This window comes from Euleptes europaea, chromosome 7 (genome assembly GCF_029931775.1).
Source record: "Euleptes europaea isolate rEulEur1 chromosome 7, rEulEur1.hap1, whole genome shotgun sequence".
In the NCBI taxonomy this organism is placed as follows: Eukaryota; Metazoa; Chordata; class Lepidosauria; order Squamata; family Sphaerodactylidae; genus Euleptes; species Euleptes europaea.
In genome coordinates this window covers 5,351,345-5,378,397 of record NC_079318.1, presented here as the reverse complement: position 1 = coordinate 5,378,397, position 27,053 = coordinate 5,351,345, and the positions used below count along the sequence as shown (strand labels likewise).

The 27,053-nt window shown below is 43.5% G+C and overlaps 1 protein-coding gene across 2 annotated transcripts in view; it reads right to left on the bottom strand.

Moving 5' to 3' along the window:
• AIG1 (androgen induced 1) overlaps positions 1–24,513 on the bottom strand; it is a 154,612-nt gene extending 130,099 nt beyond the window's left edge. For both annotated transcript variants that reach the window (XM_056852952.1, XM_056852953.1), the window contains exon 1: positions 24,373–24,513. In XM_056852952.1, the coding sequence (XP_056708930.1) occupies positions 24,373–24,513 (141 nt within the window). The remainder of the gene's footprint in view (positions 1–24,372) is intronic.
• Positions 24,514–27,053: the final 2,540 nt, after the last annotated feature.

Sequence of the window (27,053 nt, the reverse complement as noted above, 5' to 3'; positions counted from 1 at the left end):
ACAGTGCCTAGCGACCCGCAGATTCTTTAGAGGTTTGTTCTTCCCTCCATTTCTAAAACATTTCCTTTTTCTCCCTTGGCTCATCATGGAGTTCTTTGTTCCTTTACATTGGCTTCTTGGATCATCTACCATGTTTTCTTCTTGTTGGAATAGTGCTTGAGCTTGCAAGAGCTTTTGTTTCAGGAAAGCCCACCCTTCACTTGCTCCTTTCCCTTTCAGTGGTCTTGCCCATGGAATGATTCTCATCATGCCTCTGAGTTTATTCAAATCTGCCCTACCAAAATCTAACAGACACGTGTGGCTATGAACTTCCTTGGTCCTCCACAGCAAAAGGAATTCCAGGAGGACATGGTCACTTCCCACTAAGGTCCCCACCATCTTCACCTCATCTACCATCTCTTACCTGTTGGTCAATATTAATTTGAGTATGGCCGAGCCCCTCGTAGCTACCTCCACCATTTGATGAAAGAAGTTGTCGGCCAGGCAGGTGAGGAACTTGTATGACTGGGATCGCTTTGCAGTCTGTCTCCCAGCACACATCAGGAAGTTGAAATCACCCATTACTACCAGCTTTTGTTGTTTGAATACCCTGTCAATCTGCTCAAGGAGATCCTCACCCTGGTCAGAAATCTGTAGCAGACTCCAACCACAATACTGTTTGTCTTTCCTTCCCTTATCATCACCCAGATACTTTCCACTGGGCTGTCACCCTCTTCCTCCAATATTTCTTGACAAGCAATCCCTCTCCTCACATACAGTGCCACTCCACCACCTCTTCGACCTTTTTGGTTTTTCTTGAACAACTCATCCATCCACTACTACATTCCAGTCACGGGAATTGTCTCACCAAGTCTCTGTAACGCTTACTAAGTCATATCCCTCTGACTGCATTAGAAGCTCAAGCTCTTCTTTCTTATTGCCCAAGCTTTGGGCATTGGTACATAGACACCTGAAGCCCCGCACCTTTGAATCCCTTAGACCTGGCCCTCCCAGGTGGGCCACTGCTGTTTGATCTCCTTCATTTAAATCCCTACATTGGACGTCTCCTTCCCCTTGTGGTATTAGTTTAAAACCCTCCTGATGAATTTCTCCAGATTTCTTCCAACAACATTCTTCCCCAACCTTGAAAGGTGAATCCCATCGCATGCTAGTAGGCCATCATCCAGAAGACCTAGCCCGTGATCCCAAAATACAAATAGCTCCTGCTGGCACCACCAGCGCAGCCAGTGGTTCACCTGCATTATCTTTTGTCCCTGTTGCATTCCCCTTCTTTGACAGAAAGGATTGAAGAGAACACCACCCGTTCCCCCATTCATCTTCATATTCCTCCCAAGAGCTTCATAGTCAGCTTTAATGTTTTCAATGGTGTTCATGGCTGTATCGTTGGTTCCCACATGGACCATCACAAATGGGTAATGATCCTTAGGTTTTACTAGTTTTGTTATCTGATCTACAATAATAATTTTCACCCCTGGCAAGCAACACACCTCTTGGGTCATGGGGTCAGGCCTGGAAACATGATGTTCCATACCCCTCAGCAGGGAGTCACCTACAACCAACACTTTCCTTTTCCTTCCAGTGCCATCTCTTTGTGTCTCCCTGTCCTCCTCCCTCTGTCTTCCTTGTGTTTGTGTTTCTTCCACTGGCAGTGTTTCTGGCTCTTCCGCCACCATAAGGGCCTGGAATCGATTCCTGAGTTCTAATGGCGAGTGCCATCTCGCACGACACCTATGGGGACATGCTGTGGTGCTCTGAGGGGTCTCATTAGGGCAGGAAGCCACACTGTTGTCCCTTTGAATCATCTCCCGTTCGCTATACAGGGCCTCGAGGCTTCTGTTAATAAATCCCTCCCCTTCCTTGATGTCATGGAGAATAGCAATCCTTTCCCCCAGGCTCCGTACTTTGTCCTATAAGAGCCCTATCAATTTACACTTCTGACAGGTGAAGTCCATCTTGTCCTCAGGGAGGAAAACAAACATGGCACACTCCCTGCAGGTGACTGGGAATGGTCCAGGAGCATCCATCATCACCCTCATAGTAAATTCTTCATTCTAGAAAGACCTTGGTGTGTTGATTTAACCTAAAACTAACAGACCTGAACACTGCCTCTCTAGTAGCTCTGCTGCCTGCTCTGACACACCACAGCTGCCTCAGCTCTGACCCAGCTCAGCCTCTGGCGAGAGCAGCCTTGCTAATTAAAAGCTCTCAGCCCCACCCCTCAACGGCCAACAGCAGAGGGCAGGGCCAGCAATTAACCTCAGTAACACAAGCCTTCTTCATTCAGCACAACTCTTTAGTAGCTCTGCTTCCTGCTCTGACTCACACCACAGCTGCCTCAGCTCTGACCCAGCTCAGCCTCTGGCGAGAGCAGCCTTGCTAATTAAAAGCTCTCAGCCCCACCCCTCACCGGCCAACAGCAGAGGGCAGGGCCAGCAATTAACCTCATTAACACAAGCCTTCTTCATTCAGCACAACTCTCTAGTAGCTCTGCTTCCTGCTCTGACTCACACCACAGCTGCCTCAGCTCTGACCCAGCTCAGCCTCTGGCGAGAGCAGCCTTGCTAATTAAAAGCTCTCAGCCCCACCCCTCAACGGCCAACAGCAGAGGGCAGGGCCAGCAATTAACCTCAGTAACACAAGCCTTCTTCATTCAGCACAACTCTCTAGTAGCTCTGCTTCCTGCTCTGACTCACACGACAGCTGCCTCAGCTCTGACCCAGCTCAGCCTCTGGTGAGAGCAGCCTTGTTAACTAAAAGCTTTCAGCCCCACCCCTCAATGGCCAACAGCAGAGGGCAGGGCCAGCAATTAACCTCAGTAACACAAGCCTTCTTCATTCAGCACAACTCTCTAGTAGCTCTGCTTCCTGCTCTGACTCTCACCACAGCTGCCTCAGCTCTGACCCAGCTCAGCCTCTGGCGAGAGCAGCCTTGCTAATTAAAAGCTCTCAGCCCCACCCCTCAACAGCCAACAGCAGAGGGCAGGGCCAGCAATTAACCTCAGTAACACAAGCCTTCTTCATTCAGCACAACTCTTTAGTAGCTCTGCTTCCTGCTCTGACTCACACCACAGCTGCCTCAGCTCTGACCCAGCTCAGCCTCTGGAGAGAGCAGCCTTGCTAATTAAAAGCTCTCAGCCCCACCCCTCACCGGCCAACAGCAGAGGGCAGGGCCAGCAATTAACCTCATTAACACAAGCCTTTTTCATTCAGCACAACTCTCTAGTAGCTCTGCTTCCTGCTCTGACTCACACCACAGCTGCCTCAGCTCTGACCCAGCTCAGCCTCTGGCGAGAGCAGCCTTGTTAACTAAAAGCTTTCAGCCCCACCCCTCAATGGCCAACAGCAGAGGGTAGGGCCAGCAATTAACCTCAGTAACACAAGCCTTCTTCATTCAGCACAACTCTCTAGTAGCTCTGCTTCCTGCTCTGACTCACACCACAGCTGCCTCAGCTCTGACCCAGCTCAGCCTCTGGTGAGATCAGCCTTGTTAATTTTGACCATACAGTTATTCTGACACAGTCTCAAATGCACTGCACATTTGTGCACTATTCTGCATGTGCCCTGACCTGGATGGCCCAGCCTAGCGCGATCTCATCAGATCTTGTGTCACGGTCTCTGACATAAATATGGTATTTTGTGAACATGTGCAGAATTAATTCCATGTAATTCCACATGTAAAGCTTGAATATAACATGCAAACGAACCACAAGCTACAGAGGCTTGTATAATGAAATGCTTCTGTAAATGCAAATGTCCTTAGAACAGACTGACTCAAGGTCAGCTCTATCAAGAACTAACTAACTAAGTTACCCTAATCTTATCCTTGAAGGGGAAGAAAAGAGCACTTTCCTTATCCATCAATAAGATGTGACTAAAATCACCTTTTTGACTCAGCTGCCAGATGTCAGAATCTCACAAGCAGAACACATTTACCCTTCTCAAGATATATTAATGTGCTAAGAGTGCATTAATAGCTTAAACTATGCTTTTTATAGTTCAAAAGGCATTAAAGTTCTCTCTAAGATATAGATAATGTGCTTTCTTGCTTTCTGTAAGATATGCAGCTGACCATATGTTTATAAAGTGACAAATGTAAACAATAATTGTGTTTTATGAGTTAGACAGTTAAATATTGTGCTACAGATTTCTAAATGGTCTCATTTAATGCGTATTGTCCTAACGAAGAGGATGGTATAAAAATTAAGTATGTAACATGATCATGAAGATCAGAAATAAGTGTTTATACTTTAAGCTACGAGGACTGAAAGGAAAGGAAATCCATATATGGACATAAGGAGATGAGCAGCTGCTACTAAGCCATTTCTGCACTGCTCCTGATATCTGATAGAGGGAATAAAAGGTGTCCCTCTTGATGGATAAGAAAGAGGGGATAAAAGATTTCTTTACTCTTAATGAGTCTAGAAACAGTATAAATACAGCCCCAGTAAGCTCAGAGAATTAGAACCTTCCAAAAGGCTCTCAGAAAAGGCTGAATGGTATGTATGGATTAAATACTTTACTCTAGACTTTGTGAATTAGATACTTTGAACTGAATCAGAATAATTTGACTGTTATATTTTATAAGTTGGATTTTGAAACTGAATAGTATGTAAGACTTGCTTGCTCTTACTGCATACATTGCTTTTACTGCATACATTGCATATATTTACTGCATATATTGAAATACATACATTGTATTTTTACATGAGTTTTTATAGAAGTGTTAAAGACTTGATAATCTGCATTTACATATATTTTACTAGAAGTATATCAATAAAAAGACTTGCTTTTTAAAAGTAAGTAAAGTTGTTGAGTCCTGCTTACTCAGTAATTGGCTGAATAAGATACCTTCACTTCTCAGTAAGTGGAACATTCTAAGAGCCTGTCATTCGAACAGCACGACCCACTTCACTTGGAAGTGAAGCAGAGTCAGCCCTGGTTAGTACTTGGATGGGAGGCCACCAAGAAAGTCCAGGGTTGCTGCACAGAGGCAGGCAACGGCCAACCACCTCTGTTCATCTCTTGCCTTGAAAGCCCTATGGCTGCGACTTGATGGTACATTACACAAGCACACATTCTGCACATAACATTATTATAGAGCTATTAAGGACCAAGCCAATGAATTAGCCTCATTTGAAATTCATTAGAACTCATTATGAGTTTTGATTAGGGTTCCCAGGTTCCCCCTGGCCACTAGCAGGGGGTAGAGTTGCCAGATGTAAGTTGGGAAACTCCTGGAGATTTGGGGATGGAGACTGGAAAGGACAGGGACCTCAGAATGTACAATGCCAAAGTGTCCACCTCCAAAGCAGTAATTTTCTCCAGGGGAACTGATTTCTGTAATCTGGAGATGAGTGGTAATTCCAGGGGAATCTTCAGTTCCCCCCTGGGGGCTGGCAGCACTAGTTTTAACTGTCCTTTGACAAATTATGTCCCTATCTATTTTGACTCTACTTTCTAAATCCAAATTTAAAGGATTTAAAAAAGAAGTGTAACTGAAATTTGCAAACATTCCAAAATTACTGGAATTGAAAATGTCATAACATTTTACAAGTGGTTTCTCTGAAAACTGATCCTATATCAAGAAACTAAAAAACAACAACTATTTTTCTTGAGCATACGGCCTGGTTTTGAAACCATTAAGATTGAATTATGTCTTTGGATTGTACTCTAGAATCAAATGAAAACAAGTATGTACCTTCTAACTAGGTAAACTGAGGCAGTGAATAAATTTAATAAGGGATTAGTGATTTTTCTGCCTAAACAATTTTGGTGTGTTCTCATTTTTAAAATGTACAAGGAAAGGATTAAATATCTTGATCTGGCTTGATTTATTTGTTGGTCTTCTATTACCTGTTGGCAGGAGGAAAAGGTATAAGACAGATTTAAATATAGTACTGTAAAAAGGCAATTCAATACACAAGGGAGGCTATTATTTCTGTTTTGGAGGTTTAGTCTGCACCTGTTTCCAACTGGGCTTAATTCAGAAAATAGAATATTAACATGCAAAATATTAGAAGCATGAGAAAAAAATTAAATATCTTATCAGGACTGTAAGAACACAAGGAGAACCCTTCTGATCAGACCAGTGGTCCATCTAGTCCAGCATCCTGTCTCACACAGTGGCCAACCACAAGGGGCAACAACAGGGCATAGAAGCCAAGGCCTTCCCCTGATATTGCATCCTGGCATTCCCAATATTGCACCTCTGAATGTGGAGGTTCAATTTACAGGTTAGATTACCATCCCTTTTTGAATCAGGAGATCGTCACAGAAAGAGGCAGAGAAGGGTCTATTAAAACATTAAGAAATACTCTACTGAGATAAACTGTGTTACACTCCTCCACCTGTCAGAAACATGATTGGTACTGTCACCTTAAAAGAACATTTCAAGGGAGTAATATACATCTGATCAATGCTTGTGCACCTCCCAGGTCAGTAACAGGAACCATGTACACTACTGCAGCTATATTCAACCAAAGACCACACAGCAATGGGTACACCCCCCAAACCCTGCAACTGTGCAAATATTATCCTTGTTGGATCAGGTGAACCCCCCTAGTTTCCAGCCCTCCCTCAAAAAAAAAACAAAAAAACAGTATTTGACAGCAATTCAGATCCAAACATAGAGGCTTTTCCTCTGCCAGTTTCCACTTAGGGCTTTGGAACTTCTGAGTGGTGTCTTTTGGAAAAGACCAGACCCTAAGGACTACGCGTGGATGCCTTCGGGAAGTTTACTATTACTGGCTGCAGCTGAGCCTTCGCGCCAGACTTATGCATAAGGTTCCTTCTTGATTTACACTTCTCAAGCTCACTTCCAGAGACCTACATAAATTATTGTATGCTTTGAATACACATACAAATTTCCAGTAGCAGCAATCACAGTTAAAGCAGTAAATTAAGGTCAATAATATTTTCACACATTAGGTTTTAATTTGTTTTTTTATTACTCAAATGAACATCAAATAATGCCCTATACATCTGCCACTACATATGGTTTCTCATTTATCTAAGGGCAAATGTATACAGACCTCCTCCACTGTAGGAAAGGGTGCTAAATATTGTTAACCATGAGAGTAAGAGGGTCTATTTCATGGTTGGAACCAGCTGGCTGATTTACTGTTGCTGGCGAGCAGAATACAGCTGTCTTCTCATCCCCTTTGCCTACACTAAGTCACTGCTGCCCATCATCCTTAGTGTTGTGCTAAATATCACTGTCACCCAGCATTTGGTTCTATTTTAAAATATATCAAAAATATTATTTTGAGTCAAATAGAGTCATTTTAAAGGAGTTTTTAGCTGCAGTATACAGTTTTTAAGGTATGTCCTAAAACAGTTTGATACAACCTATGTCATCCTTTTTTGCCCTGACCTGGATGGCCTAGGCTAGCCTGATCTTGTCAGATCTCGGAAGTGAAGAAAGGTAAGCCCTGGTTAGTACTTGGATGGGAAGCCACCAAGGAAGTCCAAGGTCACTACGCAGACCCAGACAATGGCAAACCACCTCTGTTTGTCTTTTGCCTTGAAAACTCTACAGGATCACCTTAAGTTGGCTGCGGCTTGAACATTCTTTATACACACAAGCTTTATTTTAAAAGAAGAACAGAAAACAAAAGTTTACACTTGTGCTTCACTCCTGACTGCATCTGTTTCTACAGAGCGTCATCCTAAGCAGGTCTACACAGAATCCTACTTAGGTCTATTTAATGGGGACTGTTTTCAGGAAAGTGTTCTTAGGATTGCACTGTCTGAACTCTTCTTTACTCCCCCCATCTCTTTCCTTAAACCTTTATTTTAGCCATTAAATTTCTGGTAAATGGCAAACTTCAGTGTATGAACAGTGAGCAAATTAAACAAAATGATCCTTATATGTTCCACTTTAACAAATGCCTAGAATCCATGTGAATAACAAATACTTACATTTCCAATGGCAAACTTAAGCGACATAAAATTAGTTATATCACAGCTGTTGAATATAAAGTGTATCCTAAACTTTATAAGCTTATTGAATATATTCAATGTATAATGTAACAATATTCTTGCATTCTCAAGTAAATCCATCACCTAGGATTTGATCTCAGGGACCAGATAATATGATTAAGAGCTGCTGAAGTTATTCACAGAACCACAAATGTTGTTCAATTATTATTATTTATATAGTATTATCAGCATTCATGCCCTGACCTGGATGGCTCAGGCTAGCCTGATCTCGTCAGATCTCAGAAGCTAAGCAGGGTCAGCCCTGGTTAGTATTTGGATGGGAGACCACCAAGGAATACCAGGCTTGCTGTGCAGAGGAAGGCACTGGCAAACCAACTCTGTTAGTCTCTTGCCATGAAAACCCCAAAAGGGGTTGCCATAAGTCGGCTGCGACTTGAAGGCACTTTACACACACACATCAGCATTCATAGTACTTTGTGAGTAACATCATAAAGAAACAATTTCATGACATGAAGACATTATAATTTCTGTTGTAAGAACACACAGATCTCACTAAACACCAAATGCAAAACTGTCATATTGAAGTCCAGATATTTAATTTTATAAGCTGCCACAAAATAACTCTGAAAATGACAGTGGCCTTCATTTTCAAATTCCTGTGTTGTATCTGCAACCATTTATGAAATAAAGGTTAATTAATCAATAAACAGTATACCACCTGTGTAGGGCACTGTATGGACTGAAGGGCTGAAGCTAGAGAGATACAAATCTAAATTCTGGCATTTACTGGGGTTTTCCTCTTTCAATGTTCTTGGGCCTGACCTGGATAGCCCCAGGCTACCCTGAACTTGTCAGATCTGGGAAGCTAAGCTGATTAACATTTGGATGGGCGACCTCCAAAAAACACCAGGGTTGTGATGTGGAGCCAGGCAATGGCACACCAGTACTGAACATTCTTGCCTTGAAAACCCTACGGGGTCACTGTAAGTCACTTGTGACTTGACGGCACCAAAAATAAAAAATAAAAAGTTCTTGGGCTCTTCCTGCCATGAGAACTTCCCAGTGAGGCCTCCCAGCTCTGTCTACCTTTAGCCCTTCTGCTCAACAGGGCATCTGTCTTGCCCCTACAGTCTATGTGGTGTTTCGCTATGTAAATATTTTGTGTGTGTTTTATTTCTGTGATTTAAAGTGGAGTTTTATATGTATGTTGCTGTGGGTTAAAATGTAGGCTTCTGGAAACTTCCAGTAGGGTTGCTGACCAAAGCACTGTGTCTTCCTGGGAGCTCCCGGCGAAGAACCAAGAAACATCTAAAATCGGGGGGGGAGTGCCCCCCCATTCCTAAATAGTGGAACGGGTGACAGGAATGCTCCTGCTGCCGAAGAAGAGCGGTTTGACTCCTGAATTCTTTGAGAGTGCTTTTTTAAGTCTCCCGGAGATTCAGATGCTTGTCCCGCCGGCTTGAGGGGATTTACATCGCCGCAGACGTCTCTTTGGATTAAGGCTTCGCTCTCCCCTATCCAACACCATCTATGCAACTACTTTAAGGAATGAAAGCCTCACCCTCCGAAATCTGAGTGAGTGCCAAGGACCCCTTTGTTTTTCTTTGAAAATAAATAAATGAAACTTAAGCAACAAATAGTGATGGAATCCTAGCCTCCCACCCTGAAATATACTTCTATCGGACTTTGTAAAAACAACGGAATAAAACGGCAGGAAGCTTTTTAACGCCATCTGGAGATAGACTAAACAAACGAGACTTTGAAATGACATAAGGTAAAGGTAAAGGTCCCCTGTGCAAGCACCGGGTCATTCCTGACCCATGGGGTGACGTCACATCCCGACGTTTCCTAGGCAGACTTTGTTTACGGGGTGGTTTGCCAGTGCCTTCCCCAGTCATCTCCCCTTTACCCCCAGCAAGCTGGGTACCCCTTTTACCAACCTCGGAAGGATGGAAGGCTGAGTCAACCTTGAGCCGGCTACCTGAAACCGACGTCCATCAGGATCGAACTCAGGTCGTGAGCAGAGCTTTTGACTGCAGTACTGCAGCTTAACACTCTGCGCCATGGGGCTCCTTGAAATGACATACTAACTTCCAATAATAATGCTGGGATATCTGGGAGAGAAGGAGGAAGTTACGAAGTCCCTCCTCCAGTTAAGGGCCTCCACGGTAAAGATCTTCAGCCTTGTTGCAAGATAGAGGCACCTTGTATTCGGTGCGGGTAGAGAAAACTGGCTGCAAAGTGACATCGTAGGACCGGAAGTGCGTTTCCCTGTGCAACAGGTAAACTCATCCTACCTCTCTGATCACAGAAAGGAGACAACAGAAGGTCTGCGGTGCTTCCTATTTCCTGTCCAAGAAGCCGACCTAGAGCATCCTTATACTCTATGGTGCCTTGATATTTTAAATTTGATTTTTACTTTGATTTGGAGGCCAAATCACAAGAAAATATGGCGAATTAGCTGGGAGGCTATATTAGAATCAGTATACTTCAGGACTGAAAGATTGGAGACCTTTTGATTCAACTCACTTCATCAACAAAGTCAGTCTGTTGAGACTCAATCCACAGGATATATTAGTCAGTTTTGATGTTGTATCCCTCTTTACCAAGGTTCCAGTAAAAGACACAATCTCATTGATTAACCAGATTTTTCCAGAAGACATAACAGCCTTATTTCACCATTGTTTGACCACAAGTTATTTCCTATGGGATCAAGAATTTTATGAACAGATTGATGGAGTAGCTATGGGAAGTCCACTCAGTCCAGTAATAGCAAATTTTTACATGGAATATTTTGAAAAGACAGCATTAGAATCGGCACCTTACAAACCTACAGTCTGGTTCAGGTTTGTAGATGATACATTTACCATTTGGAGCCATGGTGAAGAAAAATTAATGGACTTTCTAAACCATCTTAATAATATCCATCCAAACATTCAGTATACCATGGAAAAGGAAATTGAGGGTAAACTCCCATTTCTTGATACCCTTGTCATCCGTAAAACAAACTTTCAGTTAGGTCACAAGGTCTACCGGAAACCAACTCACACAGATCGCTACTTACACAAAAACTCCAACCACCTGTCAGGCCTGTATCTCACCCCCGACAGAAAAGAGGAATAATCAAAACATTAATGGACCGTGCAAGACAGATCTGTGAACCACAGTTTCTCAAGGAAGAAACTAATCATTTAAATCACGCACTGCTAGCAAACGGCTATTCCAAGAATGAAATCAGAAGGGCCATTAAACCAAACAAAAATCAGAAAACTCAGGAAAAACAATCTCCCATAGGAAAGGTATTCTTGCCATTTATTAAAGGAGTCACTGATGGGATGGAGAAACTTTTGAAAAAACATAACCTACAAACGGTGTTTAAACCCACCAAGAAAATACAACAAATGCTACGATCAGCAAAAGACAAAAGAGACCCCCTCACCTCTGCAGGAGTATATCGTATACCTTGCAGCTGTGGAGAAGTTTACATTGGGACCACAAAACGCAGCATACAAACAAGGATAAAAGAACATGAAAGATACTGCAGACTTGGCCAACCTGAGAAATCAGCAGTGGCTGAACATGGACTGACACAAACAGGACACAGGGTCTTATTCCAAGACACTGAAAGACTGGACAATTCTACCAACTATTTTGTCAGATTGCACAGAGAAGCCATTGACATTCATAAACATCAGCACAACTTTAACAGAAAAGAAGAGAGTTTAAGAATGAATAAGGCTTGGCTTCCTGTCCTAAAAACCTCCAGACTAACAAAGACTATAGTCAACAATAGTCATGGAGATTAGCTTTGGACTTCACACATTACCAGATCACTTCAGGATACAATGGTTCCATATTAACATACCACACCCTCATTAGTACATTATCTTGATACTTACAGGACAATGATTAGCACATTACTTCTGCAGGACAGTACTCAGCTCAAACCCAACCCCTCTCTGACTCTTCCTACACACTTGACACTGAGAGACACTGTCCTTCAGTGTTACCATTGTGAAGATGCCTGCCACAGCTGCTGGCGAAACGTCAGGAAAGAAAATTCCAAGACCACGGTTACACAGCCCGTATGACCTACAAGAACCAATGAACTCTGACTGTGAAAGCCTTCGACAATACTCTTTAATATGTTTGCAGGAAACTCACATTTCTAGGAAAGACAAAAAGTACCTAGAAAGAAACTCACTGGGACAAATCTTCATCTCTTCATCAAATACAAAAACTAAAGGAGTAGTTATCTATGCACATGCCTCATTTGCTCCAGAATTAGTATATAAAGATGAAGAGGGCAGAATACTTATAATCAGAGCCAAGATATTAGGCCAAAAAACATTGGTGATAGGGATCTATGCACCTAATGAGGGTAAAGCACAATTCTATAAGCAGCTTCATGATATTTTATTGCAACATGCTGAAGAACAAATACTGTTAATGGGTGACTTCAATGGAGTTATAGATTGTGCAATTGATAAAAAATCAAAGGCCAAGGATGATAAGGAAGGCTGCCTTCCTAAGACTTTTTTTCAACTTATTGAGGAATTTAAAATACAAGACATTTGGAGAACAATGAACAATGAATACGACATCGAAAGAATATACCTTCTATTCCGCAAGACATGACTCACACTCCCGGATTGACATGATATGGGCAAGTAAATCTATATTCACGCAATTACGTAAGGTACAAGTAATACCTAGAACTTTTTTAGACCATAATCTTTTGAATGGAATAATAGACAAGCATTCAGATGGAGGTTGAATGATAGACTATTACGAGAGGACAAAATGAGAAAAGAAATACATACCCTTATTAAGGACTTTTTTGAGATCAATATGAATGGAGAAACCAGTTTAAATATAATTTGGGATGCTCTTAAAGCTGTGTTGAGAGGATTTATGATTCAGAAGAATACTGCATGGAGGAAAAAACAATTACAACAAACAAATGATATACTCTGGGAATTACAAACTTTAGAACAACAACTTATAATGGGATCTAAAGAAGACCAGAGGAAAAATACTCTGTTAGGATTAAGGTTGTTAAACATCAACTCAACCTGGTGGTTATGGAAGAAATGAATAAAAATGCGAAGCAAAGATACTTTGAACATGCAAATCGCCCAGGCAAACATTTGGCCAGTCAATTAAGAGACTCTATGGAGAAGAAGATAATCAGTAAAATACAGACTGAAAAAGGACCGCACAGAAGGCGCGATCAGGTGGGGTGGGGTGGATTGGGGAAAAAGTCGCCGCCGCGCAGAAGGCGCAATCGGGTGGGGTGGGGGGAGAAGGCGGGACAGCCCACCCATCAGCTGGCCGGCGGGAGTGCGCTGGGAGAGGGCCCGGCAAGTGAATTACCGTATTGACCCGAGTATAAGCCGAGGTGAGTTTTTTAAGCCAAAAATCATGGCTAAAAAACTCAGCTTATACTCGAGTATACACGGTAAACAAACAAGAATTCAAAATGAGAACTTTTGCAGATGACTTACTACTCATCCTGAATGACCCGAATCAATCTATAAAATTTGTTGGATATACCGAAGCAATATGGTGAAGTCTCTGGATTTAGGATCAACCAAGATAAGACTCAGATATTGTTTAAGAATCTCTCAAAAGAAGAACAAAAATACTTTATAAATACTTTAAGATGGGAGAAAACAAACAAAGTAAAGTATTTAGGTATTAGGATTACAAACAAAAGTAAAGACTTAACAGTTAACAACTATGTTAAACTATGGGAATTAGCTAAAAAAGACATGATAGTGTGGTCCAATAAAAATATTTCTTTTTTGGGTCATATTTCAGTAATACAAATGAATATTTTACCAAGACTGTTGTTTTTGTTTCAGAATTTGCCAATAATTACACAAACAAAATACTCTGATGTGTGGAGGAAGGACTTGTTGAATTTTGTCTGGCAAGGGAAAAAATCTAGAATTGCCTATAAATACTTGGTCGACTCTAAAGAAAGAGGAGGATTTGCTCTTCCAAATTTTAAACTATATGCAGAAGCATCGACTTTGGTATGGCTGAAGGACTGGATACAATTAAAAATACGCGGTTATTGGATTTAGAAGGTTTTGACAACAGATTTGGGTGGCATGGTTACTTATGGTATGATAAACTTAAAAACCACACAGCTTTTCAACATCATATTGTAAAGTCTTCCTTAATAAAAACTTGGTTAAGATATAAGCATCTTTTAGAAACCAGAACACCTCTATGGATCTCTACACAAGAAATGTTAACATTACGACCACTGAGACCATCTCAATTTGTAACATACCAGGATTTATTGTTATGGGAGGGTAATAAATGCGCCCTAAAGGATCATGAAGACTTAAAAGAACATCTGACTTGGTTTCAATATCATCAGATAAAATCTGTATATATACAGGATATAAAAATAGGTTTTATTAAAGATAAATCAATTTTACAACAAATGTTATTGGATAACAATGATCATCTAATTTCGAAGATGTATAAGATGTTGTTGATAATATATACAGAACAAGATCAAATCAAACCTACGATAACTTGGGCACAGACACTGGGTTACAACATTCCTTTGAATAGATGGGAAAGACTGGTCAAGAGGTATGAAATGTATACTTTCACAATCGTTAAGAGAGAATATTTACAAGATGATCAACAGGTGGTATTTGACACCAAAAAAGTTAGCTAAAATGTATAGAACAATGTCACCAAATTGTTGGAAATGTCAAGATGAGATTGGTTCTTTTCACCATGTATGGTGGCTATGTGAAAAAGCCAAGAACACTTGGGATATGATCTATAATGAATTAAGACTGATAATACAACAAAATATCCCTAAAACTCCAGAAATGGTGTTGTTAAGTATGATACTGGAATCTATATTGACTCAGAGATCTTTTTTGATATATGCCACTACAGCTGCAAGATTGGTTTATGTAGCAAAATGGAAATTGTCTGAGACACCAAATAAGACTGACTGGATTAATAAAATGTTGGAACTAGCAGAAATGGCTAAACTCACTGCATTAGTAAATCAAAAGGAGAATATGGAATTTGTGGGAGAATGGGAGGCATGGACAATATACTGTGTACCGTATATACTCGGGTATAAGCCGACCCTCCCAAATTTGAGGCCAGAAAAGGGAATTTCTTATTGACCCGTGTATAAGCCGAGGGTCAATAAGAAATTCCCTTTACCGGTAATGCTGCACTCTAAAATGGCAGCCGCCATTTTAGAGCGCAGGGATGATCTCGCCCCTGCTCCAGGTCGCCCTCCCGCCAGCCTCCCGGGCCCTCCCGACCCACCCCGAGAGGCAGCGATTCGGCGGCGGCGGCGTGGCCCTCCTGGGCCTACAGGAGGCCCCTGCAGGCCGCTGCCGGTTGGAGGAAGCTGCGCGGGCCTGGCGGCGGCGCGGCCCTCCTGGGCCTGCAGGATGCCCCTGCAGGCCATTGCCGGTCGGAGGAAGCCGCGCGGGCTCGGCCGCGCGGCCCTCCTGGGCCTGCAGGAGGCCCCTGCAGGCCGCTGCCAGCCGGGGAAAGGTGCACGGGCCCGGGGGCGATGGCGGCGGTGATGGAGGTAAGTTCACCCCTCCCTCCTCCCTCCTCCCCCCTCCCTCCTCTACCGTATTGACCCGCTTATAAGCCGAGTTCGGCTTTTTCAGCCCTTTTTTTGGGCTGAAAAACTCGGCTTATACGCGAGTATATACAGTAAATGAATTTAACCTGGGAAATATAAAAGGTTATGTTTTGATCTAATTCAACTGTTTAAACTAGAAATAATATTAATGTTAATATTTAGATTTTAAGTTGATGAGATATGTAATTAAATTTATAAATGAAATGTTATAATGAATTAGAATTTAAATGCAAAGGGGAAAACAGAGATATCAAATAGATAGAAGAGGGGAGAGGGGAAGTCAATAAGTTAGGATTTATATTGTTTAGATAAATATTGTTTATGATGTACAATTATGTTAAATTGAATGATGGAACTGAATGTGATCTAAGTAGAAAATAAAAAAATATTATAAAAAAAATGTAGGCCTCTGGAGTAAGAAAGGGGGGTTGGGTGACTGAAGTATGTTATGATTGGATGGTAGCTGCACCCTATGGGGCTGAGTTGACTGGTTTGGAGAGAAAGGATTTGTTCAGTGTGCAAGGTGAAAAAAAATTGTGTGGGTGAAGGGATTTAGTGTGCAGTGGAGTATGAGAGAAATCTGTGTTTTATGAGAACGCTATAAGCTTAAGTGGCTAGTGAGGGAAATATGCCGGTGAGGAAGTGAGAAAATAAGCCTATGTGGATATCATTAACCTAAATGTCAAGTGAGAAAATAAGCCTTTGTGGCTAGGTCTATTTAAGGAACTTTAGAAAACGAAGAACTGTACCTATCTGAAACCATTACACTTATAAACTTTACTGAAACTGTCATGTTGATATACTTCTAAATAAATTCTATTTATCTTTAAGAGAAAACTGTTTTATTTAGGGTAAAGAATCCCATCATCCTAACTATGTGCACACTATGTTAACAGACTCCTGCTTAAGTAAGTGGTCACATATGGCTCTGCAGAAAATTAATTCAGTTGGCTCTCCATTTGACTTGCTCCTTATGCTAGGGAAACAGCAGGCCTTTAGATTGCTGCGTCAGAGACTGCTGGATATTGATAGACAAATTTTGCACTCTCTAGCAAATAGAACATGTTCCCCTACTGCAAATTATATAATGCCAGTTTATGGGGCTCCTGCTCCATATTTATTCCATCTTAAATCTTCATAAGTCTGAGAGCTCTTATGTTTCAGGTTCAACTTTCTGCCTTCAGTAATCCTTTATGGTAGATTTTTGAGAATTTCTCATCAGGAGAGATATTGTCCATGTAAGGCTGGGAATCCTGAATTTTCACCTTATGCCTTATTATATTGGAGCTTTTATATTGAGCTGAGGAATTCCATCATTAGCCTCAGTGCCGGATTTACGTATAAGCTAAACAAGCTATAGCTTAGGGCCCCACTCTCTTGGGGGCCCCAAAAAAATTTAAAGGAAAAAAAACTGGATGTACATTTCCAAAATATAAGATAAAAAAACAAATAAAACGTTTGGTTCTTGTAGGTTATCCGGGCTGTGTGACCGTGGTCTTGGTATTTTCTTTCCTGACGTTTCGCCAGCAGCTGTGGCAGGCATCTTCAGAGGAGTAACACTGAAGAACAGTGTCTCTCAGTGTCAAGTGTGTAGGAAGAGTAATATATAGTCAGAAAGGGGTTGGGTTTGAGCTGAATCATTGTCCTGCAAAAAGTATCAAAGGTAATGTGCTAATCATTGTCCTGTAAGTATCAAGATAATGTGCTAATGAGGGTGTGGTATGTTAATATGGAACCACTGTATCCTGATCTGTTAATGTGTGAAATCCAAAGCTAATCTGCATGGCTATTGTAGACTGTAGTCTTTGTTAGTCTGGAGGTTTTCAGGACAGGAAAAACCTCCAGACTAACAAAGACTACAGCTCAAGCCAAACCTGGATCAGCCTTCTCTACATGCACTGTAGCAATTAGTGGTTATAATGGTTTTATTATTTATGGTTTATTGTTTTTATTAACTGAGGTTGCATTATTCATAGTCACCACTAGGGTTAGGAGATTTGGGGGCAGAGCCTGGGAGGATGGGGTTTGGGGATGGAAGGATGCTCTGCAGGGATGTGATGCCACAGAGCACCCTCCAAAGCTGCCATTTACTCCAGGGTAATTGATCTCTGTAGTCCGGAGATCAGCTGGATTCCTGGAGAACTGCAAGCCTCATTTGGAGATTTGCAACCCTAGACACCACCGTGAGCATTTGCTGGTGATCCTTCAGCTGAACCAAGGGGGTTCTTAAAGTTCTTCTTGTTGTAAGTGCACAGGTCCTTATGCCAGGTAAGCCATCACTCGTGGTAACAAGTGATGGTTTAAGGCTTCCTTCCCCTCCTACTCGAAGTGTGCAGGTGTAATAGGCCTCTTATTCTTTCTCCTGTTTTCATTTTTAATCAGGAAAATATGTTGTCCACCCTATAATAACACAGGAGTCCCAAGGTAAACAAAGAAACAAACGAGTTTTATTTATTCACTGGAAAGGGTTGAAGGTTTAGACAGCACCTTAAGGCTTAAAAATGTAACTCTCAGGGACAATTATGGATGAAACTATGTAGTCTGAGGACAGTAAGAAAATAACAACCAATCTGCACTATGCGAGAAAATGACAAATGACTGGACCCAGAGTTCCTGAATCCCAGATTAGAGGTATCATATAGTTTGAAATAAGACCACAGTCTGTCCCTTTAGTGTCTCTTAACCTGGAAGACTAAAGAATGAGACTACTAATCATTTAGTGAAAGCCTCTCCTGGATTTAGGGTTGCCAACCTCCAGGTGGTGGCTGGAGATCTCCCACTATTACAACTGATCTCCTGGCGTTGGAACTCAGTTCCCCTGTGTGAGCACTTGGCCTAACAAGAACCACAAACCACAACAGGAGACGAAGTTGTCCAAAGAAGCTGGTTTTACTGGTCAGAAAGGTTAGAAGAGCACAGAAAACCTAAGACAGCAATGGGGCATACTGGCTTGCACTTGATAATATAAAAGCATTGAAAAAAGCACTCAACAGTACAGTACAGCTTCAAAAGATTACAGATTACAAACAGTCCAGAGGCGCCGTGGTTCTCACGGACTGCTGTCGGCTTCAAAGAGTCCAGATATGCAAAACAAACCTTGAAAGAAACTTGAAAGCAAGTTGGTGGGAAAACGAAACTAACTGAGACACAGACCTGACACCCTGGAGAAAATGGCAGCTTTGGCAATTGGACTCCATGGCAGTGGTGGTGAACCTATGGCACGCGTGGGCATGTGCACCGTCGCTCTCTCTGTGGGCATGTGCATCGTCGCCCCAGCACAGAGTTCGCCTGAGTTCGGCGCTGTGCGGAGGGGACAGCTCGCCTCGGGCACCGGCTGCTGGAGCGAGGGAAGGAAGGGCGCTGCTGCTGCTGCGCTCCGAAGGCGCAAGGCGGATAAGCCGGCACAGGAGCGCAAGTGCGGCCATCTCCGGGCTGGACGCGGTGACTCGGTCTCTAAAAGGTTCGCCATCACTGCTCTATGGCACTGAAGTATCTCCCCTCTCCAAACCCTGCCCTCCTCAGACTCCACCTCCAAAATCTCCAGGTATTTCCCAGTCCAGAGCTGGCAACCCTACTCCCAATGGGAAACGGGGGGTGTTACAGAGATCCCTGGGGTTATCTGCCATTTCCACATGGAAGGACTACCTGGAGCTCTCTTGCTTTACAATGAACTTCATAAAAGCCTGGTGTGCGCAATGAGTACACTCCAATCCATGAGCTTCTGATGGTGCTTATCCCAACCTTTGATGTTTACCCTGAGTCAATAAAGTATCACAGAAGGCCATGTTTACAACTTAGGCTGCTTTCACACACCTTGGATAATGCACTTTCAATGCACTTTAGGTATCATTTGCAAGAGGATTTTCCTGTTTCACACAGCCAAATCCATTTACAAATGATCGCTGAAGTACATTATCCAACATGTGTGACGTACGTCGTTCAGAAGATTAAGGCATGAATCTGAATTTTATTTCAACAGAAGGAATGCCCTAGTGACTTATAAGAGGGAAAACATAGTTCAGCTTACGAGGAACTGATAGTTTGCAATGCACAGAGATGTGAACAATATTTTTAAAAGTTCATTAAATGCTAGCTGATAGAATACTTCTGGTTCTATACAGGAGAAACAAAAGCATTCTCAGCTATGCAATAATAAAATTATCAGAAAGGATTATCAGCATCAGATGACTTTTCAGGCCAAGTCTTTCAGTGATTCTGACAACTGAGAGTTAGCAAGATTGCAATAGCAAACTCATAAGAGGCTGAGGAATCTGTTTGCTATAGGATTTACTTAGTCCTTATGACAATGTACCCCAGTTGTATCTAACAAAGATCTTATGCTGCTTTGTACCATGCTTAATTTCATATTGTGTTAATTGCAAGTTTGGATAAAAGCAAGTTCAAGTATATTGTGGCAATAATTCAAAGAATTCAAACAAGATACATAGAATCTAGAGTTCTTTTGCTGACTTTCAGAATAAACGTCTTCTTACAAGTAACTCTCACAAAACAATTATTGATGACAGGATTATTTTACACCTTTTACATCTATGAAGTTTAAACAATATTTGGCCTTACTAAAAGGCTGAGAAATATCCAAGTTTATAAATGTAAATTATTTTAAATAACCCATTTACCAATTTTCTGGGACGAAAATTTTCCTTATTTCACCTTTTTGGCAGAATGCATTGAAAAGTGACTCTACAACTTTCCCCTTTTTAAGACATTGGGTTGGATCCCATGAAGGATTTCTGCTGATGGAAGGCAGGGGAATCGTTTCCTCACCTTCCGCTAGGATTGCCAGCCCTGCACTAGCAAATCCTGAGAGACCTAGAGGGAAGTGCCTGGGAAGTGTGAAATTTTTGGGGATGTGATGTCACATCCTCTGTGATGGCCTAGGAATTTTCCCAAACTCTATGTTAAAGGCCATAGAGAATGGGGAAATTCTTAGAGTGTTTGGGGGATGTGACATCACTTCTGGGTTATGATCTAGGAATTCCTCCAGTTTCTAAGGTCTTTACTTAGAGTTTGGGGAAATTCCTAGAGTGTCACCACTGCCACTGCTCCCCATTTTTCTCCCACTCCTCAAGTTATTGAAAGTGAGGGATTGTGGCAGGGGTTTGCCTGTTGTCAGTCAGAAAATGGCAAGCCTGCCTGCTGCAGACCTCTGACTCCCCCCTCATGCTGCTCTTGTGGATACGATTTCCCTCCAGGAGCAGCATTTTTTGGGGGGGGGGGATTTAGACTGCCTTGGGAAGGTACAAGTGAGAAAGCCATGTGCCAGTGATGCAAATTCTTCCATCAGTGGAAATGTCTGGTGGAATCTGAATCATTGTCACCTGCACATTAGTAAATATCCCCAAAGTATAGCCACTTATCACTTACGTTTTTTTTTTTCTAAACAAAAAAGCACCTTGGGCACAAAACAAACACACAATAAAACTATTAATTTAGCAGTGGGGTTGCTTTTTTGTCCCAAACACTGGAACCCACCAAAAGGTAAGGTAAACAATTCCAATTAGTTTTGTTCCCCACTGAGCCAAGGAAGCTCCGCTTTGCAGAAATATATGAGACCCAGCATGGTATAATGGTTAGTGTGTTGGCCTAGGATGTGGGAGCCCCAAGTTTCAATCCCCACTTTGCCATGGAAGCTTGCTGAGAGACCTTGGGCCAGTCACACACTTTAACCTACCTCACAGAGTTGTTGTGAGGATAAATGGAGATGAGAAATGTAAGCCGCTTTGGGTCCCCATTGGGGAGAAAGGTGGGGTATAGATAATAAGGGTGTTGTTGGAGGGTGAGTGGGGAGGCTGGATGGCACTGCCGATGCCGCAGTCTGCCCGCGGAGCGGGATGGAACTCTTCCTGCTACAGATGGTGACACATCTGCATGGGCAGACCCTGGGATTCTGTGCCCTCTGACTGAACAGTTCCCTGATTGACAACTACTATCTTCTCACCATACCAGTGAATGGTACACCAATCAACCTCCATCCACCCAATGCTACAGAAAAAAGAACTCCACATTGATCCTTTTGATAGCCACAACACATAGAACAGAATGCTTTCATTGCTGGGCTCAAACTAAACAAATCAGCAAACAGTATCATTACAACACAATTTCATCTTTGAGGAACAGGGCGCAATAAACAATCTCAAAAAATTCTGACATCATAAACTGACAAAAGAGAGGCTGTTGTCATTGTCACAGAACTGCCCCACTGACCCATGAGTACCATTCCACTTTGGGTCCTGCAAGAAGTCAAGACACTCAGTGGTCGTTTCAGGTCTCTGTCCAGTGATGCATCGCTCTCCAGAGCTCACCTGAGTCCCGGAGGGGTTCTTCACTTCTCTCTGGGTATCTATGCAGCCATCAGCTGGTCACTTGGAGTGTCTCCTGCTACACTCTGTGTAGGTCGCAGTTTACAGGTTTTGCTTAGTGCCCACATCTCCCATTTGCTCCAGTTATCTACCACAAGAATGGCTTACCACACTTGCACTCACTGGAGATCTAGCAATTCTATTGTAGGTGCCTTTTTAGTAATGTGTTTGAGAAGGCTCAACTTTTTCTCCATATCCACTCAGACAATGTTATTACAGGCTCTAATAACATCAGCTATACCATCTTGCACCCTAACCTGGATGGCCCAGGCCGCCCCATCTCGTTAGATGTCAAAAGCTAAGCAGAGTCAGCCCTGGTTAGTAGTTGGATGGGGGACCACCAAAGAAGTCCAGGGTTGCTATACAGAGGCAGGCAATGGCAAACCACCTCTGAATGTCTCTTGCCTTGAAAATCCCAAGGGGTCACCATAAGTCGGCTATAACATGACAACACTTTACACATACGTCCTATCTTGGGCTTATCCATTTGTTCATCATCCATTATGATATATGCCATCATGTGTCAACAATACCCTTCTGCTTTTTATATAGGACAAATAGTTCAGTCCCTACGTAAAATAATAACTGGACATAAATATGACATTAAACATTTCACAAACCAGCGACAGGGCACACAGATGCTGATTTAGTCATTATTCGACAGGGAAAGAATTTCAAAGGGAGAGCCCACTGTGAAACTGCTTAATCCATCTACCTAAAGCTTAACAAGGATTTAGGATTTGGAATCATCAGCTGTTAAAGATTAGTTGATCAAAACTAGTTAGATTGTCAATTATTGCTATTGGGAACAGCCTTTTTGTCATACTTTTTGTCATTACATTTTGTGATACTTTTTGTCATTACATTTGAGTTTTGCACATCTCACCCCATACTTTCTTCACTTCATGGTCCTTTAACCTGGCTGTTCACAATTTTTTTTCTCTTCATAAGTCATATGCGTGTGTCTGCCTGACCTGGCTTGGATAGCCCAGGCTAGCCAGATCTCGGAAGCTAAGCAAGGTTGACCCTGGTCAGTATTTGGATGGAAGACCACCAAGGAACAGAATGGGTGTGCCATTGTAAGTCGGGGGAATTGGAGTCTATAGAGCATGTTTTGCTCAGGTGCTCCTGCTACGAGTAAGTTAATCATTCCCCTGCTCAGCCAAATCACAGTCAGCTCAGATGAAGGGAGAATTAAGAGTCTCCTCTGGGAAGGGAATACACAGATGGCAAAACAGGTAGCCAAATTTTGTGCAATTGCATATAAAGTTCGATGCCTAATGTTGGGCAATCGCAATTAGATTAAATCATAATTTGGTCAATTTTAGTCTATCATAAATTATTTGGAAATTTTAATTAGGAATGTTTTTGGTTGAACTACTAGAACTTTTTACCTTTTGTATAAACGATACATGTGTTTTACCGGCTTATGCTGTATCAGTAAATAAATCTGACCACCAAGGAATATCAGGGGCACTACACGGAGCCAGGCAATGGCAAACCATTTGTGAACATCTCTTGCCTTGAAAACCCTACACACATTGACCTGTGAAAACCTATAAGGTTTCACATTTACCTGTGAAAACCTATAGTCCCAAGAAGTCACCAAATCATTGGATTTTAAATTGGACTACTGGAAACATTCTCAGTTGCTACTATCCACCTTCTCTTCCAAATCCCAATGTCAATACCTTCATTGGCCTGCCCTCAAGCAGTCGATCCAATAAAACCAACCCTCAAACGTCATTTAACACCTTGTCATCCTGAAATGAGATTTCCGTTCTTGGAAATGTGTCTTGGGCTGATGCGGGCACGCCATTTTTGTAAAGGTTGTAGATAGCCCAGGGGAGGCACGTTTTCATTCCTTGTAACGCGTGACACTATGGGTCCAGGTCAACCACCGTGGCTGGAAGGCAGCGCTGACGTCTGCGTCAACTTGAGCAGGATCCTCTTCTCTGGGGCGAGCTTTGCGGCAGGAGTCAAAGGGCGAAAACGCACGGTGGCCGGAGCCTCCTTGCTTCCAGCCAGGATTCAGCCAGGATCGAACGCACGGACGTTCTTCGAACGTTCTTCGAACGTTCGAAGAACGTCCGTGCGTTCGATCCTGGTTGGAACGTTCGAAGAACGTCCGTGCGTTCGATCCTGGCTGGATCCTGGCTGCAACAGGGAAGCAAGGAGGCTCCAGCCACCGTGCGTTTTCGCCCTGTCTTTCCCGGCTTGCGCTCCGGACCTCCGCGGCGCTTTGCGCCACCCTCTCTCCGGCTCCTTTGTGATGCCCCGCTCGAGCCCGCCTCCTCCCCCCCCCCACGGTCAAGGTCGGCTCGGGATGTTGCTGCCGGCGGGCGGGCGGGCGAGGCGCGCGGCCCAGGTGTCCGGGGCGCAGGGAGGAGGGGCGGCTTACCAGGTTGATGAAGGTGAGGAACTTCCAGCTGCCGCCGTAGGTGTGGTGCGCGGGCATGTCGATGGCCTGGTAGTTGCACAGCACGGAGCAGTAGGAGAGCAGGATGGCGGCGCGCAGCACCTGGCAGGGCACCAGCGCCATGGCGGGCCCGGCGTCGCGGAGGCCTCGGAGGGCTGGCGGGGCCGGGCGGCGGCGCGCGCGCGCGCCTCGCCCCGGAGAAGGCGGCGGCCAGGCGCGCGCCCGAGACTCCGGGGGGGGGGAGGAGGAGGAGGGAGGGCGACGCCGTGGTCTGCCTTTGGCGCCCAGGGCAACTGCCGATGGGCAACAAGGCTAGCTGGGCTTGGCCGGGCGCGCCTCGAACCTCCCAGCTCAAGCTGGAGTGGGGGCAAAGGGGCCCAGCGCCCGGGGTGGGGGGGTGTTTGAAACCATGGCTATGGTGGGCCCTGGCTGGTACTAGGATGGGAGACCGGCAGGCAGAGGCCGGCAGTGGCCAACCACCTCTGAAGATCAACCACCGGTTGACCTTCAATCAGTCATTTTTATTCATCTGCTCCACCAGCTTGTTCTGAAGATAAAATAGGAGATGGGACAATCCTGTATGCTAATCTAAGCTGATTGGAGAAAGCGTGGATAAACGTCACATAAATAAATGAACTCCACATTGCAGATTAAGGAGACTAGAACAGCCATTCAGTGTAGTCTACACTTGTATGGCGATGGCATTGTTCTGCTGTGCTTCTGGCTCAAGGGGAGATTTCAGAGTGTGGTGCTGGGGGACGGCGGCTCTACCCCTTGGCCTTTGGCCTATAGCATTCCCCAAGGTTCCATCACGTGCCCCATACTTTTCAACATCTATGTAAAACTGCTGGGAGAGGTCATCCAGAGATTTGGGCTGTGCTGCCACCAATATGCAGATGACTGTCAGCTCTGTCTCACATCACCAGCAGATCTTAGGGAGGCTACGGAAACTACAAACTGGTGGCTGGAGGCAGTTTTGGAATGGATGAGGGCTAACCAGCTGAAACTTAATCCCGACAAAGCAGAGGTACTACTGGTGTGTGTATGTGGGGCGGGGGGGGGGAGGATTTGACCTTGGTAGCAGATTATCCCTGTCCTGGATGGGATTGCAGTGCCCCTAAAGGAGCAGGTTCATCGCTTGGGGGTGCTCCTGGACCAAGGCCCTCCTGTTGGACAAGCAGGTTGCAATGGTGGCCCAGAGTGCCTTTTACCAACTTCAGCCGGTGAGCCGGCTGCAGCCCTCTTTGGGTGGAAAGATCTTGTCAGTGAGGTGCAGGCCCTGGAATCATCTACATTATATTACTTGTAATGTGTTGTACATGGAGCTTCCCTTTAAGACTGTCTGGAAGCTGCAGTTGGTACAGAATGCTGTGGCCAGAGCATTGGCGAGAGTAGATAGTTAGAGACCATATCAGTCCACCTTGTTCCATGTACACTGGCTTCCGATTTGCTTCCAATTTGCTCAATTTAAGGTGCTGGTATGACCTTTAAAGCCCTCTACAGCTTGGGACCAACATACCTGAAGGACCCCCTTCTCCTATATGAACCTTCTCACTAACTCCAGTCATCTTTGGAGGATTTGCTGTGGTTGCCTCCACCATCTGAGGCTAGATGGGTGGTCGCCCGAGAAAGGGCTTTCTCAGTCATGGCACCAAAACTTTGGCACTCCCTCCCCAGGGAGAATAGTCTGTCTCTTCTATTGGTGTCTTCCACTCTACTGATATCTGTCTCCCTCTGTTGGTGTTTTCTTTAGCATACCCCCGATAACGGTTATTGCCCTCCTCCCTGGTTCTAGTGTTGTTCTTTATGTGTTTTCATTGAATTATTTTATAATTTTAATAATGTTTTTAATTGTTCTAATGTTTTATGTGTGCCACCTTGGGGAGCCTGATTAGGTGGAAAGGTGGCAGATAGATAGATAGTTTATTTGCGGCCCTTGGCCAGATAAAACAAGATACATGGACTAAAATGGTCTTACCGACAAAGGTTTACAGTCCAAGTCTTAAGTCACTTTAAAAAATAGAAATAATAAAATAAATAACATCCAAGTTACATCTGCCATTTGGACTAAGAGACTATTCTATGGCAACGAATTTTCATTGCAGTCGTACAAAATTTTGCTACCTGAGAGGTGACTGAGGGATTATCTCCTTGTAGGAGCTTTTCTATCTTTTCTCTTTCCCTGTCAGGTCCCATTCTCAGTATGAGGGGCTCAATAAACTTAGAATGGGGTATAGTGTAAAAGTTACAGTTCAGGAGAACATGTTCAGTGGTTTCTAAATCCCCGGATTTGCAGGGGCATAGTCTCTCTGCCCTGGGTATCTTCTTGAATTTCCCCTCTAACATAGCAGAGGGTAAGGCTGCGCACCTAGCCAAGGTAAAAGCCCTTCTATATTTGTTTATCTCTTAAGTAACTGAGATAGGCTGCTGGTGCGAGGATAAATTTGGAGTGGGGGGAGCCATAAATAGGGGCACTCTTGCTAGACCTACTTGTCGCTCGATATCTTTAACCCTTTGGTTTATAGTTGACTTAGCTTGATCCCACCCTAACTGAAGTAGTGCTGGGGGGTAAAACCCAGGTTATTTAGTTTGTCTTCAATGGCTATTATCCCCTTTGACCTAAAGGTATCACAAAGAATCAGTGGAAAAAGACCCTTGGGGTT